Raw genomic sequence first — 19,965 nt, forward strand, 5'->3', positions numbered from 1 at the left:
AGTTATGGGGTCTCTCTCCTCTCTATATATAGTTATGGGGTCTCTCTCCTCTCTATATATAGTTATGGGGTCTCTCTCCTCTCTATATATAGTTATGGGGTCTCTCTCCTCTCTATATATAGTTATGGGGTCTCTCTCCTCTCTATATATAGTTATGGGGTCTCTCTCCTCTCTATATATAGTTATGGGGTCTCTCTCCTCTCTATATATAGTTATGGGGTCTCTCTCCTCTCTATATATAGTTATGGGGTCTCTCTCCTCTCTATATATAGTTATGGGGTCTCTCTCCTCTCTATATATAGTTATGGGGTCTCTCTCCTCTCTATATATAGTTATGGGATCACTCTCCTCTCTATATATAGTTATGGGATCACTCCTCTCTCCGTATATAGTTATGGGAATGCTCTCCTCTCTCCGTATATAGTTATATCACTCTCCTCTCTCTATATAGTTATGGGGTCGCTCTCCTCTCTATATAGTTATGGGATCGCTCTCCTCTCTCTATATATAGTTATGGGATCGCTCTCCTCTCTCTATATATAGTTATGGGATCGCTCTCCTCTCTATATATAGTTATGGGATCGCTCTCCTCTCTATATATAGTTATGGGATCGCTCTCCTCTCTATATATAGTTATGGGATCGCTCTCCTCTCTATATATAGTTATGGGATCGCTCTCCTCTCTATATATAGTTATGGGATCGCTCTCCTCTCTATATATAGTTATGGGATCGCTCTCCTCTCTATATATAGTTATGGGATCGCTCTCCTCTCTATATATAGTTATGGGATCGCTCTCCTCTCTATATATAGTTATGGGGTCTCTCTCCTCTCTATATATAGTTATGGGGTCGCTCTCCTCTCTATATATAGTTATGGGGTCGCTCTCCTCTCTATATATAGTTATGGGGTCGCTCTCCTCTCTATATATAGTTATGGGATCGCTCTCCTCTCTATATATAGTTATGGGATCGCTCTCCTCTCTATATATAGTTATGGGATCGCTCTCCTCTCTATATATAGTTATGGGATCGCTCTCCTCTCTATATATAGTTATGGGATCGCTCTCCTCTCTATATATAGTTATGGGATCGCTCTCCTCTCTATATATAGTTATGGGATCGCTCTCCTCTCTATATATAGTTATGGGATCGCTCTCCTCTCTATATATAGTTATGGGATCGCTCTCCTCTCTATATATAGTTATGGGATCGCTCTCCTCTCTATATATAGTTATGGGATCGCTCTCCTCTCTATATATAGTTATGGGATCGCTCTCCTCTCTATATATAGTTATGGGATCGCTCTCCTCTCTATATATAGTTATGGGATCGCTCTCCTCTCTATATATAGTTATGGGATCGCTCTCCTCTCTATATATAGTTATGGGATCGCTCTCCTCTCTATATATAGTTATGCGATCGCTCTCCTCTCTATATATAGTTATGCGATCGCTCTCCTCTCTATATATAGTTATGGGATCGCTCTCCTCTCTATTTATAGTTATGGGATCGCTCTCCTCTCTATATATAGTTATGGGATCGCTCTCCTCTCTATATATAGTTATGCGATCGCTCTCCTCTCTATATATAGTTATGGGATCGCTCTCCTCTCTATATATAGTTATGGGATCGCTCTCCTCTCTATATATAGTTATGGGATCGCTCTCCTCTCTATATATAGTTATGGGATCGCTCTCCTCTCTATATATAGTTATGGGATCGCTCTCCTCTCTATATATAGTTATGGGATCGCTCTCCTCTCTATATATAGTTACTGGATCGCTCTCCTCTCTATATATAGTTATGGGATCGCTCTCCTCTCTATATATAGTTATGGGATCGCTCTCCTCTCTATATATAGTTATGGGATCGCTCTCCTCTCTATATATAATTATGGGATTCACATTAGAATCCCAGATCCCTCACAAAATTCAGGACAAAATAGTACAACATGTAGGGCCTGCTGCCCAACAACAGTCCTAAAGTTTGAAGTAAGATACAATTCTGTGTGCTCTGGTTTACGAGTATTTTAATATGTAACGTTATACAGTATATTCGTTTTTATTTTTCCACAGTTTAGGCCATAAATGCCTCATTGCCAAATTCAATTCACTGTAGCTGCATTCTCCATACGCATCACTGGTGAAGAAATTGTATTTGCAGTATTTTCAGACTTTCCTCTCATCAGCTACAACTAACTTCTTACAAAAAGCGGCATGGCCTGGACCTATTCTGTTCTTTCTTCCTTTTTTCTTCCTCTCTTCTCCGTTGAAGCTCTAGCTCAGCCTTGTGTATGTACTCCAGCAGGAACTCCTTCCGTTGTACTCTGTCCTCTGCGGAGTTTCTTCTCTCTCCCAGGCGGGTTGTGACCTCTTCTAGGGCCCTGTGGATAATTGTCAGGATTCCTTCTGTCTTCCCTTGAGTTTTGGCATGGTCTTCCTTGGTGTAGTTCTCTATGGGTATCATAACCTTGGATCCCATAAGATTAAACATCTCTTTGATATTTTTGACAACTCCGCTCTCCTTTTTGCTGATGACAACGATGGGAAATATTCCTACAAAAGACACAGAGGCGATCAGCTGTCATATCAGTAATCTGTTTGATACAAGCTCACAACTTACTGTCATTTATCACATGAACTGCAGCACTTCACATGATGAGTTCTTTATACATCCAAGGACAAAGCTTGAGACGGGCTTAAGACCCTTTTAGAGGGAACGATTATTGTTCAAAAAATCGTTCAAATGAGCAAAAGTGAACGCTAATCATCAGAGTAAACGCAGCAAACTTTCTCTATTAAAAAATCTTTTCTTTCTCTACTATAATTTTTTTTAGATATTACAACGTTTTTCAGATATTTTACACTTTGCTCCTAGAGATGGTTTATCTATATAATGCCCACATAGAATGAGGCTGCTCTCCCCCCAAAAACCTATTTCACAGTTAGATCTAGGATACACAGGATGCAGGACATTCCCTGGTAAAGGGTTAAATTGAGCATGTTTAGATGCACCATCCTGGATTTGTTCCTAATCAATCACACCTGCTTTGTGAAGTCCTGATATAGCTTTCCCTCATATCACCGATTCTGGATGGAGCGGCTCGTGCTCTTGTGAGTTAGTGCCAGGGTGCATACCTTTAGTACTGCACCTAGCATGCAGTGATAACCAACTTTAAAGAAGACTGTGAGGACCAGACTTCTCCTCCCTTCATGGGGTACAAACTGGAACACCACCACTATACAGGACTTCTCTGGAAGGCATCTCCCTGCTGACTAACAGGCTTCCTTGTACTCATGGTAAGTGCTTGCAGTTCACCTGCTGCTGATACATATATATGTTGGTCTGTTTTGATGCATACAATTGGGATGCTTTGTGATTATTAGTTTAGATGGTGTGTTTTTTGCATACCTAACAACACAGTTTCCATTTGCTTTGTTGTGCATAGCTTTACCAGTAAAGTTTTTGCGCACCGTTATCTTGTATGCTTTCTTTTTGCTATTTTGTGCCCCCTTTACCTTGTTTTTGAGCCACATTGGTTTTCTCCTATTCTTAACTGTTTTACTTCTCATAGTATGAACTTCTTATAGTAAGTAATTAGCATGTTTTTAAACATTTGCCATGTATTGTCTGAACTCTTATTTTTGAGGACATTGTCCCAGTCAATAAGGCTAAGGGCATCTCTGAGCAGGTTGAACTTGAGCTTCTTAAAGTTTTTAGTGTTTTTGTAGCTCCCCTCTAAAACTCTTTTTTGAAAGACAAGTTGAAGTGTATTTTCCCAGCGTCATCCTGACGGCAGACATGGAGGTTGCACCTTGACCTCGTAGGGACAGGAAGCAAGAGACTTTAAAAGGCTCCTCCCGTCTCCCATTCACCAGTGCTTCCTGTCCCTACAGGGACATGCAAGAGGAGCTCCCTCCAGGGAGCTGCAGGATGACAGCTGGGGGAACGGTCCACAGGGCTGTTTTCCCCCCTCACCCTTTTCCAAGCAGGCTGACTGGAGGGATTGACGGTCCACAGGGCTGCTTCCCTTCTCATCTCCCCTCCGGAGAGTCAGCGCGGTCCGGGAGCACGGCGGGCCACGGGTCTGACCGCCCGGGATTCACCACCGCAGCAGTCGGAGCGGCGGACCAGAGGTCCTTGAGTCCCCTCCTTCCTCCTCCAGCTCGGAGTTGTTTTTCAGCCGGGGAGAGCGGCGGGCCATGGGCTCAGATGCCTCTCTCCTCCAGGCATGCCGGCGCGGCCGCGCGCGGCGTCGGGGGGCGGAGCCAATGATGCGGCGTGACGCGGTGACGTCAGACGCCGTCAGCTGACCCGGAACAGCGGGAGATTTGAAAATAGAGACCCCCCCCGACAAGCTTCCACTGACAGCACACCTTCAGGGAAGGATTTATCTGTCTACCTGGTTCTGTCTGCGTTTCTGCATCATGACTACAAAGGAACCAGAGATGGAAGCCCTGCAAACTGTAAGTGTTACTTGTTGCAGGAATGTTATGCTCAGGGATTCAGCATTGTGTGTTTTTCCCTTATGTGCATGCATGTATATTCTGCAGGACAGTGAATCCACTCGGTCTAAACAGGACCTAAAGAAAAAACACAGGAATGGCGCTCTGTGTCTTTAAAAAAAAAACAAACAAAAAAAAAAAAACTGGACGAAGCGTATAAAGAGCGCTATGCCCCAATTGTACCTCCAGGATCCTTACGGATGAACAGGCGCATTCAGGGAAGATATTAGATCCCTGGTTAGAGAGGAGGTCCGGGCATCGATTTCCAGTCTCCCCCCCCAGCTCAGCGGGAGGAAGGGCCGCTAAAAGGGCGAGCCACATACCGCTAACGAGCTCAGAGTTTGAGCAATGCCTGGGCAACTTGTCAAATGGCGAACTCTTTGACCATCCCCCTGACGCCAGGGATGAGAATATAAAGTACTATTTCTCATCTGAGGACCTGGCTGACCTGATCAAAGCAGCCAGGGATACAAGGGGATGTGGTCGAGCCAAGATCCGTACAGGACACCGTGTCCGGCGGGCTCAGACCAAGGAACCGCACAGTGTTTCCGTTTAATGATACCCTGAAGTAATCACGTATGAGTGGGCTGCGCGAACAGACACCTCTATTTGTCCTGCGAATATAAAGAGAGACTCCGCTTTGTGGAGAAAGACGTGAGCATCTACGCACGGTCCGGGAGCACGGCGGACCACAGGTCTGACCGCCCGGGGTTCACCACCGCAGCGGTCGGAGTGGCGGACCAGAGGTCCTTGGGTCCCCTCCTTCCCCTGCCACAGCTCGGCGCAGTGGTTTCAGCCAGGGAGAGCGGCGGGCCATGGGCTCAGATGCCTCTCTCCTCCAGGCATGCCGGTGCGGCCGCGTGCGGCGTCAGGCACAGGTGGCCATAATGGCCAAAAAGACAGCCCTGCCATTCAAGGACTCCTCTCATCTTAAAGACCCGATGGACAGGGTTGACGCCTTGATGGAAATGGGCCTGGCAAACAACGGCCTATACGCTGAAGTCCAATATCGCAGCGACTTCTGTGGCGAGGTCGATGTTCCTCTGATTGGGGGAACTCGATGACCAGATTAAACAGAAGGCCCCTAGAGATACGTTACTGGGATGCATGCCTCTACTTAGATCAGCAACAGGCGGTCTGGCTGAAAACATGGAAAGCAGATACGGCTTCCAAAGGAAGGCCGTGTAACATCTCGGTTTCATGGCCAGCACATCTTTGGCGCGGACTCGGAGGAGATCCTAAAAAGAGCTACCGACAGGACCCACAGTTTCCCGGACCAAGCAAAAACGGGATTTCCCCACAAACCTCAGCCATCCTTCAAGCCATACCGAGGCAAAGGAAAGACGGGGTGCTGGTCCTACCCCAAAGGAGGCAGGAGTAAGACAAAAACAACCCCTTCCCCTGTAGGCGAGTACCAGGGGGGGGCAGACTGTTGAGCTTTCCCGGCCCCCACGCAATCCCCCGCCCTGCAGGGTATCTTTGGAAATGAAATTTCTAAGGTGCTACAGATGGGGGCGATAGTCCAGGTCCCCGCAGTAGAACAGGGCTTGGGGTTCTACCCACCCCTATTTCTGCTCAAAAAACCGAACGACAGTTTCGGATGATCCTTAATCTGAAGGGCCTGAACAGGTTGATTACCTACAAAAGGTTTAAGATGGAAACCATCAGGTCTGCAGTAACTCTGATCAAAAGAGGGGACTTTATGAGTACCGTCGTTCTAAAGGACGCGTACTACCACGTCCCAGTCCTGTCGGAACATCACAAGTACCTGCGGTTTGCCATCAGGATTGGCAGCCGTGTACACCATTTTCAATTCCAGTGCCTACCCCTCGGAATTTCAACGGCACCCAGGATATTCTCTAAAATAGCGCAGAGATGGTGGCGCATCTCCACGTGGCAGGCATTAACATTGTCCCATACCTGGACGATTTCCTAGTAATGGCATCCTCGCCGAAGATCCTCAAGGAGGATACCAGCCGAATCATCTCCCTGTTTCAGAGACTGGGGTGGTTAGTTAACTTCCCTAAATCTAGTCTTCTCCCTGAGACGCGAAAGACCTCCTGGGGGTACAGATAGACTCAGTGTCTCAGATCTTGTCTTTGCCTCCACCCAGGCAGGAAAACCTTAGTCTGGCAGCACAGAAATGCGGCCAGAAGAAACAAATAACGATTAGGGACGCAACGAGGCTCCTGGGCCTCATGACCTCCTGTATCGGCATTATTCCTTGGGCCCAGGCTCACTCAAGGACGCTACAGAGAGCCACCCTGGGCAACTGGGATGGGGCAACAACCTCTCTGGACCGCAGAACGCCCGTGTCATCAGCGGTCACAAGGTCCCTCCGCTGGTGGCGGTTAACTGGCAACCTAGAGGCGGAGTCCCCATGGGTGACAGAGCCCTTCATCTCCGTAGTCACCAACGCAAGCCAGCCTGGCTGGGGAGCGCAAGTGGGGCAGCGTTTGCTCCAGGGCAAATGGGGTCCGACACTGCGTGCCTAGACCTCAAATTTCAGAGAGCTTAGGGCCATCTGGGAGCATGTTAAGATCTTCCCGGATAACAGGACCGCCGTTTCACTTATTCACCACCAGGGAGGTACCAGAAACTTTCACCTACTGAAATTAACAGCCCCGATTCTCCGATGGGCCGAGTCCACGGTACAGTCCCTGACAGCGGTCCATCTCAAGGGATCCCAGATCCTGACAGCCGACTTTCTAAGTCAAAGAGGCCTAGACCCCGGGGAATGGTCTCTGAATCGAGGAATTTCGTCTCATTACAGAAACCCGGGGCAGTCCACAGGTGGACCTGTTTGCGAGCAGCAAAAATTCAGAATGTCCCGCCTATTTTTCCCTAGATCCGAGGGACAAGTCCGAGGGGTTAGACGCTTTTTCCCATAGTTGGGACTTCAGTCTGGCGTACGCCTTCCCCCTCCCCCATACCCCTGATCCCGAGAGTTCTTCAGAAGGTCCAGCAGAGCAACATCACGCTGATCCTGATCACCCAACACTGGGGGAAAAAGGGCATGGTTTCCGGTGCTCCTAAAGCTCGCCATCTCGGAGCCAATCTGCCTTCCATCCAGGAAGGACCTTCTAGCGCAGGGCCCAGTTCCTTGCTCCAACCTAGAGAGACTGAACCTCGCAGTGTGGATATTGAGGAACAGACGCTAAGACAAGGTCTGTCCTCCAGAGTTATCGCAACTCTACGCCAGTTCGAAAACCTGTAACCTCAGCTACTTATAATAAGATCGGAAAAAAAAAAAAAATAATTCTCCTCCTGGAGGGGGCTGGGGGTCTCCAATCTTGACACTTTGGTGGCGGAGATTTTGGACTTCCTCCAGATAAAAACCTGAGAGCAGGAACCCTGGAAGTACAGGTAGCAGCGCTCTCAGCCATTCTAGACCAACCTTTGGCGGATCATAGACTGATCCGCAGGTTCATGAAAGCGGCAGAAAGAATGAGGTCAGTTAGCTGTAGTACAGCTTCCCCCATGGGACCTGAACCTAGTTTTCCAAAGCCTCTGCAAAGACCCCCTCAACCTATCGATCAGATTCCGATTAGGTTCCTCACGTTTAAAACTGTGTTCCTGGTAGCTATCACAGCAGCAAGGCATGTAAGCAAGCCCCAGGCCCTATCTTGTAAGACGTCTTACCTATTAAGCCAGGATGATGGGGTCCTACAAAAAACAGACCCCCGTTTTTTCTTCCAAAGGTAGCCTCAAAATTCCACAGACAGCAAGAAATTATTCTCCCATCCTTCTGTCAAAATCCTCAAAACGATAGGGAAAGAGACTACCATAGCCTGGATGCAAGGAAGGCCATTCTATGCTACCCAGAGCAGACATTATCCTTTTAGGAAGGCTGACTGTCTTTTGTTCAATTTCAGGGGCCAGGCAGAGGAAGAGCGGCTTCTAGGAGACCCATTAGCCACCGGATAAAATCCACCATCCAGCAGGCCTACTCGTCCTGCAACAGCGCTATCCTGGAAGGACTCAAGGCCCATTCTACTAGGGCAGTATCCTGCTCCTGGGCAGAGAGGGCTATGGTGACGCCGGACCAAATCTGTAAGGCAGCCACATGGTCCAACCTGCACACATTCGCAAAACATCACAGGCCGAATGCGGACCTCTCCTCCGATCTCTCTCTTTCGGGAGAAGGGTCCTGCAGGCAGTGGTCCCTCCCTAAAGAGTTAATCTGGTATACTCCATGTCTGCCGTCAGGATGACGCTGGGAAAAGGGAGTGAATTTCTTACCGAAAATTCCTTTTTCCCGAGTCATCCTGACGGCACGTATTTCCCTCCCAAAAATTCACACGTTTATATAAACGTTTATGCGGGCACGAATCTGTAGCCCAGAGGCTCCTATGTTGGACATTTCCTTTAATGCGGAAAATTTGTGCATATTATCTTGTGTTATGTCCGGGTAAGCTACCCTCTTGTTTGTGTTCAAATGGAACTAACCATGTTATTTTTTTCGGAGCAAATAAATATCTTCCTTGGTTAACCACGACATGTCCATGTAAGTAATTTAGAAGACACTGGTGAATGGGAGACGGGAGGAGCCTTTTAAAGTCTCTTGCTTCCTGTCCCTACGAGGTCAAGGTGCAACCTCCATGTCTGCCGTCAGGATGACTCGGGAAAAAGGAATTTTCGGTAAGAAATTCACTCCCTTTTATTATGGTGACTACTTCCCATGTGCCCCCAACCTACACCCCTTTATTCTGTCAGGTCTGCTGGTTAGTATTAAGTCCAAAATGGCTGTCCCTATAGGGTGGCCCTGAACAAGTTGGGTAAGGTAATTATGTTTGTAATTGACAGAAAGCTGTTACCTTTATGAGATCCATAGATTTCGGCTTCTTGGTTTATATCTGGATAGTTAAAGTCCCCCATAATCACTGCGATTTGCTGCTTCATCTATTTGCCCAAGTAATAGATTTTCAATAGCTTGTGTTATATTTGGTGGTCTATAAAAACCCCTATGAGGATTTTATTGTTCTTCCCTCCATGTATTTCAACCCATAGAGACTCCACATATTCATCTACCCCACATATATCTTTCCATAATGTGGGCTTTACACAGGATTTTACAGAAAGACAAACCCCTCCCTGATCCCTTCTGAACAGACTGTAACCCTGTAAGTTCACTGCCCAATTACAGCTTTCATCCAACCAGGTCTCAGTTATTCCCACTATGTCATAGTTTTCCTCAGACATTATTACGTCCAGTTTGTCTACCTTATTGGTAAGACCTATAGCATTAGTCATCGTATTAGTCAGACTTCTAGCATTAGAGTAGTAAAAGACCGGCAGCATAAGCAGGATGCAATCAAATGTGAAGTTTATTCACCCGTCATATATAAGTAGTGATACTCCTCCTTTTCTCTATCTACATAGCCCCTATTGGACAAACCATTGTCCAATAGGGGCTGTGTAGATAGAGAAAAGAGATTTGGCCTCCAATACCACCTGTATGCTGCTGACACCCAGCTATACACTTCTTCTCGTGACATCTCTGCACCTTTCCTCCAAAACATCACTGACTGTCCGCTGTCTCTAACACTATGTCCTCTCTCTACCTAAAACTAAACCTCTCTAAAACTGACTTACTGATATTTCCGCCCTCCACTAACTGACCTCATTCTGACATCTCCATCTCAGTGTGTGGCGCCACCATAACTTCTAGACAACATGCCCACTGCCTTGGGGTCATATTCGACTCTGATCTCTCATTTACCCCCTACATCCAATCTCTGGCCTGAACATGTCAGCTGCACCTCAAGAACATCACCAGAATCCGCTCTTTTCTCACTGTGGACATGCTAAAAATGCTCACTGTTGCCCTCATCCACTCTCAGCTTGAGTATTGCAACTCGTTGCTGATCGGCCTCCCCTGCAACAGACTCTACCATCTCTAATCCATCCTGAATGCAGCAGCCAAGCTCATCTTCCTGTCCAGCCGCTACTTGGACGCCTCTGCCCTGTGCCAGTCACTGCACTGGCTGCCCGTTAAATACAGAATTCAATTTAAACTCGCTACCTTCATCCACAAAGCCCTCCACAGTGCAGCACCCCCTATATTGCCTCCCTCATCTCAATCCATCACCCAGCCCGGGCTCTCCGCTCTAACGAAACAAGACTGAGCACAGCTTTAATTTGAACTTCTCATTCCCACCTCCAAGACTTCTCCAGAGCAGCACCGGTCCTCTGGAACTCAGTACCAAAGGCTACCCGAGCAATCCAGGACTCACAGAACTTCAGGCGTGCTCTAAAAACGCACCTAATCAGGGAGGCATACCGCATTCCCTAAACAAACCCCTCTGTACTCCGCCTGATAACATGCTCCCTGACCTACTGACTGCAATCCCTGCTAGCCATCATAAACCGCTTCTGCAGTCACACCGTTTCTGTGTCACACGGCTTAATGTCTGAGCATTGTCTGTGTATATAGCATCCCTCACTCTCCACCTCGCCATACCGCGCACATCTCCAGCCCTTTACCTTCTGTATCACCCCATTACTTGTAGTATGTAAGCTCGTTGAGCAGGACCCTCACCCCTATTGTTTCCATCAACTGATTACTATATGTAACCGTGGTTCTGTAATTTTTGTATTTTTTGTCTTTCTGTATTCCCCCTGTCTATGTAAGCGCTGCAGAATATGTTGGCGCTATACAAATAAAAATTATTATTATTATTCTGTTGGATCCATGTGGAGTTGAAAGGTTTGAGACTCCTGACTGGCTTTGCTTGTTGGTGCTGCTGGAACAATCCACTCTTTTGCATTTGGAAAACTTCTAGCATTAGTCAGCAGAGAGTTTTGATGGTTTTACTTATTTTTTTATTTTAAGTGTATCCCTATTGACTATTCTGCCAGTTCTAATTGTACTAACCCCTCCGACAGCTCCACATCCACTCCAATTACTTAATCCTAAGTGACTGTCTACACTATATTCTCCTCTATCTCTCTGGTTGCCCCTCCCCCAAGTCCCTAGCTTAAACACTCCTTCAAACTTCTAGCCATCTTCTCCCACAGCACAGCTGCACCCTCCCCACTGAGTTGCAGCCTATCTCTACGGTACAATAAATGTTGGACAAAAAGTGGTTTTAGACGCAATCCCTTTTCTTAAGGCGGCACGAGGGATATTTCTAACTCTTGAGCCACTTGTTTATCTCCCTAATCTCACTCTGACTTTCTGGTGTGGCACGTGGTACAGGTAGTATTTTAGAAAATACTACTTTGGAAGTCTTTGACCTAAACTTACAGCACAGGTCCCAGAAATCATTTTTAAGGACACACTGGAATTCTCAGTGTGTGTGTGTCCACTCCCTGTATATATAACTCACAGGGCACCATAGCAAAATTCAGAAGTGTTTCTCTCTTCCAGATTGCCCAAATTAAAGGAGAGTTAAAACAACATACTAATGAGGTCAACTAGCCAAACTACAGATATACTTGCAACCCCCCCATCTCACCCCACTGCAAAGTCAGAAAAACTATAAGCATCTTGATCACTCACACCACACTCTACATGGACAGCATACTCTGTACACAGCCTGACTACTCCCATAGTCACCGACTCTCAGTAGTGTTCAGGGGAAGGAGTCGGGTTATGTATAGAGCAGGGTGTAACTAGGGAACAGGCGGGGCATGTGTCTTGGGTGCTATTTGGAGGGAAGTCAAGGTAAGGCATACCAACCCACAGAAAAGAGAAGGAACACTGTCCAAAACAGCTGATTGTTACTGCAATTTCAGATAAACTGTAAGCCAGTGTCTGTGTGAGGGGGAAGTGCTGCCCATCATTTAAGCAGAGCAAAAAAAGGCCCTGGAACTTGCTAAGTACTGAAAATAGAAGTTCTTCCCCCTCCCCCTTTTCACCCCCACAAAGTAGGCAAGAAAAGATGTGAGAGGGAGAAGGAAGTTCTGTGCTGGAATCATCACTGGAGCTGAAGTGTTTTGGTTTTTGAAGGAACCTGGAGAAAGTGCCTACATCGCTGTTTGAAAGGTCCCTCGCCAGCTAGTCCTGCGGCTGGAGGGGAAAAAGTTGAAAAACACAGGAAGTGCTTTAGAAGAGGATCCACCCACTTCCATAACATCACTCTCCGAAGACTTCCCCCATACAGACAACAGGGCTGGGTCATGCCTAGGTCACTCCTACCTTCCAGAATCTGAAGGAATATTCTCAGGCTCCTGCTATATGAGGGGAGGGTCTGCATTACAGCTCCTGAGCAGAGCAGCAGCCCAGACAGGAGAGAACAGCAGCACACTGACAGAGCCAGCAGCACAGGGCAGTTTCTCCATGCTGGGGAGATGCCTGGAGAACAGATAAGCAAGCCCTGATAACTGGGGGCAAAAGATGAGGACACTGCCAGACCAGAGAGCCATGATGAACAGGGGGCAGAAGAAGATAATAGTGCCATGGACTCAGAGATAAAAAAAATTCTTGGCCAAAGTGTCATATGGATTGGGATGGACAGTTAGACTAGCGCATAAAGTTAAGTTGGTGCCCAAATTAGGTTTTCATTTGTAAGAGTAGTTACTGTGTGTCCCTAAAAATAAGATAACCCCCGAAAATAAGACCTAGTAGAGGTTTTGCTGAAGTTCTAAATATAAGGCCTCCCCCAAAAGTAAGACCTAGCCCTGTCCCTGCTGCGTGAGTCTGCTGTGAGATCCCCCTAGTGGCCGGAAGCTGCAATACTTTCCCTGCTGTACAAGTGGTCCAGGAACTGCTGTGAATGATCGTTACAGTCTCCAGACAGTGTGTGGGAGCCAGGTACTTTACAACCCTTAGTTTGTGGCCCTGTGTGTGTCAGCCAACCAGTGTGTCACTTTGATTCTTTAGGGGGTGATCATTACAGTCTCCAGACAGTGTGTACATGGAAATAATGGTAGTAACAAGAAATTCTTGATAGGATTCAGTTTTTCTGGTTATGCTGGTGTGTGATGACAGCTACTGTACAGTATATAAGAAATGTGCATTTTTTTGTTCAACAAAAAATGTGAATTCTTCATGAAAAAATAAGACATCCCCTGAAAATAAGACCTAGCGAATCTCTGGGAGCACTGTGACTGCCACTGTATGAGGGGTGCGCTGTGGCTGGCACTGTGTGAGGGGTGCACTGTGGCTGGCACTTTGTGGTGGGAGCAGTGTGGCTGGCACTTTGTGGTGGGAGCAGTGTGGCTGGCACTTTGTGGTGGGAGCAGTGTGGCTGGCACTTTGTGGTGGGTGCAGTGTGGCTGGCACTTTGTGGTGGGTGCAGTGTGGCTGGCACTGTGTGAGGGGTGCAGTGTGGCTGGCAGTGTGTGAGGGGTGCAGTGTGGCTGGCAGTGTGTGAGGGGTGCAGTGGGGCTGGCAGTGTGTGAGGGGTGCAGTGTGGCTGGCAGTGTGTGAGGGGTGCAGTGTGGCTGGCAGTGTGTGAGGGGAGCACTGTGGCTGGCAGTGTGTGACGGCTGCACTATGGCTGGCAGTGTGTGAGGGGTGCAGTGGGGCTGGCAGTGTGTGAGGGGTGCAGTGGGGCTGGCAGTGTGTGAGGGGTGCACTGTGGCTGGCAGTGTGTGAGGGGTGCACTGTGGCTGGCAGTGTGTGAGGGGTGCACTGTGGCTGGCAGTGTGTGAGGGGTGCACTGTGGCTGGCAGTGTGTGAGGGGTGCAGTGGGGCTGGCAGTGTGTGAGGGGTGCAGTGGGGCTGGCAGTGTGTGAGGGGTGCAGTGGGGCTGGCAGTGTGTGAGGGGTGCAGTGGGGCTGGCAGTGTGTGAGGGGTGCAGTGGGGCTGGCAGTGTGTGAGGGGTGCAGTGGGGCTGGCAGTGTGTGAGGGGTGCAGTGGGGCTGGCAGTGTGTGAGGGGTGCAGTGGGGCTGGTAGTGTGTGAGGGGTGCAGTGGGGCTGGCAGTGTGTGAGGGGTGCAGTGTGGCTGGCAGTGTGTGAGGGGTGCACTGTGGCTGGCAGTGTGTGAGGGGAGCACTGTGGCTGGCAGTGTGTGAGGGGAGCACTGTGGCTGGCAGTGTGTGAGGGGAGCACTGTGGCTGGCAGTGTGTGAGGGGAGCACTGTGGCTGGCAGTGTGTGAGGGGAGCACTGTGGCTGGCAGTGTGTGAGGGGTTCACTGTGGCTGGCAGTGTGTGAGGGGTTCACTGTGGCTGGCAGTGTGTGAGGGGTGCGCTGTGGCTGGCAGTGTGTGAGGGGTGCGCTGTGGCTGGCAGTGTGTGAGGGGTGCGCTGTGGCTGGCAGTGTGTGAGGGGTGCGCTGTGGCTGGCAGTGTGTGAGGGGTGCGCTGTGGCTGGCAGTGTGTGAGGGGTGCGCTGTGGTTGGCAGTGTGTGAGGGGCGCGTTGTGGTTGGCAGTGTGTGAGGGGCGCGCTGTGGTTGGCAGTGTGTGAGGGGCGCGCTGTGGTTGGCAGTGTGTGAGGGGAGCGCTGTGGCTGGCAGTGTGTGAGGGGAGCGCTGTGGCTGGCAGTGTGTGAGGGGAGCGCTGTGGCTGGCAGTGTGTGAGGGGAGCGCTGTGGCTGGCAGTGTGTGAGGGGAGCGCTGTGGCTGGCAGTGTGTGAGGGGAGCGCTGTGGCTGGCAGTGTGTGAGGGGAGCGCTGTGGCTGGCAGTGTGTGAGGGGAGCGCTGTGGCTGGCAGTGTGTGAGGGGAGCGCTGTGGCTGGCAGTGTGTGAGGGGAGCGCTGTGGCTGGCAGTGTGTGAGGGGAGCGCTGTGGCTGGCAGTGTGTGAGGGGAGCGCTGTGGCTGGCAGTGTGTGAGGGGAGCGCTGTGGCTGGCAGTGTGTGAGGGGAGCGCTGTGGCTGGCAGTGTGTGAGGGGAGCGCTGTGGCTGGCACTTTGTGAGGGGTGTACTGTGTTTAAAACTGTGAGAGAGGTTCACTGTGGTTGGAACTTTGTGGGGGGTTTGCTGTGGTAGGCGCTGTGAGGGGTGCCCGGTGGCTGGCACTGTGTGAGAGGTGCACTTTGGTTGGAACAGTGCGAGAGTTGCACTGTTGTAGGCACTGTGTGAGGGGTGCATTATGGCTGGCAGTGTGTGAGGGGTACGCTGTTGTGGGCACTGATTGAGGTGTGCGCTGTGGCTGGTTCTGTGTGAAGGGTGCACTGTTATTAATACTGTGTGAGTGGTGTACTGTGGTAGGCACTGTGTGATGGGTGCACTGTGGTTGGTAATGTGTGTGGGATGTACTGTGGCTGACACTGTGTGTGGGGTGCGCTGTGGCTGGCAGTGTCAGGAATGCTCTGTGGCTGGCACTGTGTGAGGGGTGCACTGTGGTAGGCACTGTGTGAGGGGTTGGCTCTGTGACTGGCAGTGTGTGAGGGGTGCACTGTGGCTGGCACTGTGTGAGTTGTGCGCTGTGGCTGGCACTGTGTGAGTTGTGCGCTGTGGCTGGCACTGTGTGAGTTGTGCGCTGTGGCTGGCACTGTGTGAGGAGTGCGCTGTGGCTGGCACTGTGTGAGGAGTGCGCTGTGGCTGGCACTGTGTGAGGAGTGCGCTGTGGCTGGCACTGTGTGAGGAGTGCGCTGTGGCTGGCACTGTGTGAGGAGTGCGCTGTGGCTGGCACTGTGTGAGGAGTGCGCTGTGGCTGGCACTGTGTGAGGGGTGCGCTGTGGCTGGCACTGTGTGAGGAGTGCGCTGTGGCTGGCACTGTGTGAGGAGTGCGCTGTGGCTGGCACTGTGTGAGGAGTGCGCTGTGGCTGGCACTGTGTGAGGAGTGCGCTGTGGCTGGCACTGTGTGAGGAGTGCGCTGTGGCTGGCACTGTGTGAGGAGTGCGCTGTGGCTGGCACTGTGTGAGGAGTGCGCTGTGGCTGGCACTGTGTGAGGGGTGCGCTGTGGCTGGCACTGTGTGAGGGGTGCGCTGTGGCTGGCACTGTGTGAGGGGTGCGCTGTGGCTGGCACTGTGTGAGGGGTGCGCTGTGGCTGGCACTGTGTGAGGGGTGCGCTGTGGCTGGCACTGTGTGAGGGGTGCGCTGTGGCTGGCACTGTGTGAGGGGTGCGCTGTGGCTGGCACTGTGTGAGGGGTGCGCTGTGGCTGGCACTGTGTGAGGGGTGCGCTGTGGCTGGCACTGTGTGAGGGGTGCGCTGTGGCTGGCACTGTGTGAGGGGTGCGCTGTGGCTGGCACTGTGTGAGGAGTTGGCACTGTGGCACTGTGTGAGGGGTGCACTGTGTAAGAGGTGCACTGCATAAGGGGTGCACTGTGTTGAGCACTGCGTGAGGGATGCACTGTGTTGAGCACTGTGTGAGGGATGCACTATGGCTAGCACTGTGTGTGAGGTGCACTGTGGCTGGCACTGTGTGATGGGTGCCCTGTGCTAGGCACTGTGTGAGGGATTGGCTCTGTGACTGGCACTGTGAGGGGTACACTGTGGCTGGCAGTGTGTAAGGGGTGCGCTGTGGTAGACACTGTATGAGTTTGCGCTGTGGCAGCACTGTGTGAGGGGTGTGATGTGACTGGCACTGTGAGAGTGGTGCACTGAGAGGGGTGCACTGTGGCTGGCACTGTGTGAGGGATGTGCTGTCGCTGGCACTGTGTGAGGGGTGCCCTGTGGTAGGCACTGTGGGAGGGGTTGGCTCTGTGACTGGCAGTGTGTGAGTTGTGCGCTGTGGCTGGCACTGTGTGAGTTGTGCGCTGTGGCTGGCACTGTGTGAGTTGTGCGCTGTGGCTGGCACTGTGTGAGGAGTGCGCTGTGGCTGGCACTGTGTGAGGAGTGCGCTGTGGCTGGCACTGTGTGAGGAGTGCGCTGTGGCAGGCACTGTGTGAGGAGTGCGCTGTGGCAGGCACTGTGTGAGGAGTGCGCTGTGGCTGGCACTGTGTGAGGAGTGCGCTGTGGCTGGCACTGTGTGAGGAGTGCGCTGTGGCTGGCACTGTGTGAGGAGTGCGCTGTGGCTGGCACTGTGTGAGGGGTGCGCTGTGGCTGGCACTGTGTGAGGGGTGCGCTGTGGCTGGCACTGTGTGAGGGGTGCGCTGTGGCTGGCACTGTGTGAGGGGTGCGCTGTGGCTGGCACTGTGTGAGGGGTGCGCTGTGGCTGGCACTGTGTGAGGAGTGCGCTGTGGCAGGCACTGTGTGAGGAGTGCGCTGTGGCAGGCACTGTGTGAGGAGTGCGCTGTGGCTGGCACTGTGTGAGGAGTGCGCTGTGGCTGGCACTGTGTGAGGAGTGCGCTGTGGCTGGCACTGTGTGAGGAGTGCGCTGTGGCTGGCACTGTGTGAGGGGTGCGCTGTGGCTGGCACTGTGTGAGGGGTGCGCTGTGGCTGGCACTGTGTGAGGGGTGCGCTGTGGCTGGCACTGTGTGAGGGGTGCGCTGTGGCTGGCACTGTGTGAGGGGTGCGCTGTGGCTGGCACTGTGTGAGGGGTGCGCTGTGGCTGGCACTGTGTGAGGGGTGCGCTGTGGCTGGCACTGTGTGAGGGGTGCGCTGTGGCTGGCACTGTGTGAGGGGTGCGCTGTGGCTGGCACTGTGTGAGGGGTGCGCTGTGGCTGGCACTGTGTGAGGGGTGCGCTGTGGCTGGCACTGTGTGAGGGGTGCGCTGTGGCTGGCACTGTGTGAGGGGTGCGCTGTGGCTGGCACTGTGTGAGGGGTGCGCTGTGGCTGGCACTGTGTGAGGGGTGCCCTGTGGCTGGCACTGTGTGAGGGGTGCCCTGTGGCTGGCACTGTGTGAGGGGTGCCCTGTGGCTGGCACTGTGTGAGGGGTGCCCTGTGGCTGGCACTGTGTGAGGGGTGCCCTGTGGCTGGCACTGTGTGAGGGGTGCCCTGTGGCTGGCACTGTGTGAGGGGTGCCCTGTGGCTGGCACTGTGTGAGGGGTGCCCTGTGGCTGGCACTGTGTGAGGGGTGCCCTGTGGCTGGCACTGTGTGAGGGGTGCCCTGTGGCTGGCACTGTGTGAGGGGTGCCCTGTGGCTGGCACTGTGTGAGGGGTGCCCTGTGGCTGGCACTGTGTGAGAGTTGCACTTTGGTTGGAACTGTGCGAGAGTTTTACTGTTGTAGGCACTGTGTGATGGGTGCCCTGTGGTTTGCACTGTGTGAGGAGTTGGCACTGTGTGAGGGGTGCACTGTGTAAGAGGTGCACTGTGTTGAGCACTGCATGAGGGATGCACTATGGCTGGCACTGCGTGAGGAGTGCGCTGTGGCTGGCACTGCGTGAGGGGTGCGCTGTGGCTGGCACTGCGTGAGGGGTGCGCTGTGGCTGGCACTGCGTGAGGGGTGCGCTGTGGCTGGCACTGCGTGAGGGGTGCGCTGTGGCTGGCACTGCGTGAGGGGTGCGCTGTGGCTGGCACTGCGTGAGGGGTGCGCTGTGGCTGGCACTGCGTGAGGGGTGCGCTGTGGCTGGCACTGCGTGAGGGGTGCGCTGTGGCTGGCACTGCGTGAGGGGTGCGCTGTGGCTGGCACTGCGTGAGGGGTGCGCTGTGGCTGGCACTGCGTGAGGGGTGCGCTGTGGCTGGCACTGCGTGAGGGGTGCGCTGTGGCTGGCACTGTGAGGGGTGCGCTGTGGCTGGCACTGTGAGGGGTGCGCTGTGGCTGGCACTGTGTGAGGGGTGCGCTGTGGCTGGCACTGTGAGGGGTGCGCTGTGGCTGGCACTGTGTGAGGGGTGCGCTGTGATTAATACTGTGTGAGTGGTGCGCTGTGGTTGGTAATGTGTGTGGGATGCGCTGTGGCTGGCAGTTTCAGGAATGCTCTGTGGCTGGCACTACGTGAGGGGTGCCCTGTGGCTGGCACTACGTGAGGGGTGCCCTGTGGCTGGCACTGTGTGAGGGGTGCCCTGTGTCGGGCACTGTGTGAGGGGTGCCCTGTGTCGGGCACTGTGTGAGGGGTGCCCTGTGTCGGGCACTGTGTGAGAGTTGCCCTGTGGCTGGCACTATGTGAGAGTTGCACTTTGGTTGGAACTGTGCAAGAGTTTCACTGTTGTAGGCACTGTGTGAGGGGTGCCCTGTGGTTTGCACTGTGTGAGGAGTTGGCACTGTGTGAGGGGTGCACTGTGTAAGAGGTGCACTGCGTGAGGGGTGCACTGTGTTGAGCACTGCACTATGACTGGCACTGTGTGAGGGGTGCGCTGTGGCTGGCACTGTGTGAGGGGTGCGCTGTGGCTGGCACTGTGTGAGGGGTGCGCTGTGGCTGGCACTGTGTGAGGGGTGCGCTGTGGCTGGCACTGTGTGAGGGCTGCGCTGTGGCTGGCACTGTGTGAGGGCTGCGCTGTGGCTGGCACTGTGTGAGGGGTGCGCTGTGGCTGGCACTGTGTGAGGGGTGCGCTGTGGCTGGCACTGTGTGAGGGGTGCGCTGTGGCTGGCACTGTGTGAGGGGTGCGCTGTGGCTGGCACTGTGTGAGGGGTGCGCTGTGGCTGGCACTGTGTGAGGGGTGCGCTGTGGCTGGCACTGTGTGAGGGGTGCGCTGTGGCTGGCACCGTGTGAGGGGTGCGCTGTGGCTGGCACCGTGTGAGGGGTGCGCTGTGGCTGGCACCGTGTGAGGGGTGCGCTGTGGCTGGCACCGTGTGAGGGGTGCGCTG

General features: G+C 52.4%; 1 protein-coding gene across 1 annotated transcript in view; it reads right to left on the reverse strand.

The window, feature by feature from the left end:
- Positions 1–2,052: 2,052 nt before the first annotated feature.
- The window catches only part of LOC136577706 (uncharacterized), a 41,464-nt gene continuing 23,551 nt past the window's right edge, over positions 2,053–19,965 (reverse strand). The window contains exon 5 of the mRNA XM_066577624.1: positions 2,053–2,557. Coding sequence (XP_066433721.1) covers positions 2,205–2,557 — 353 coding nt within the window. The 3' untranslated portion in view covers positions 2,053–2,204. The remainder of the gene's footprint in view (positions 2,558–19,965) is intronic.

This window comes from Eleutherodactylus coqui, chromosome 8 (genome assembly GCF_035609145.1).
Source record: "Eleutherodactylus coqui strain aEleCoq1 chromosome 8, aEleCoq1.hap1, whole genome shotgun sequence".
Taxonomy (NCBI): domain Eukaryota; kingdom Metazoa; phylum Chordata; class Amphibia; order Anura; family Eleutherodactylidae; genus Eleutherodactylus; species Eleutherodactylus coqui.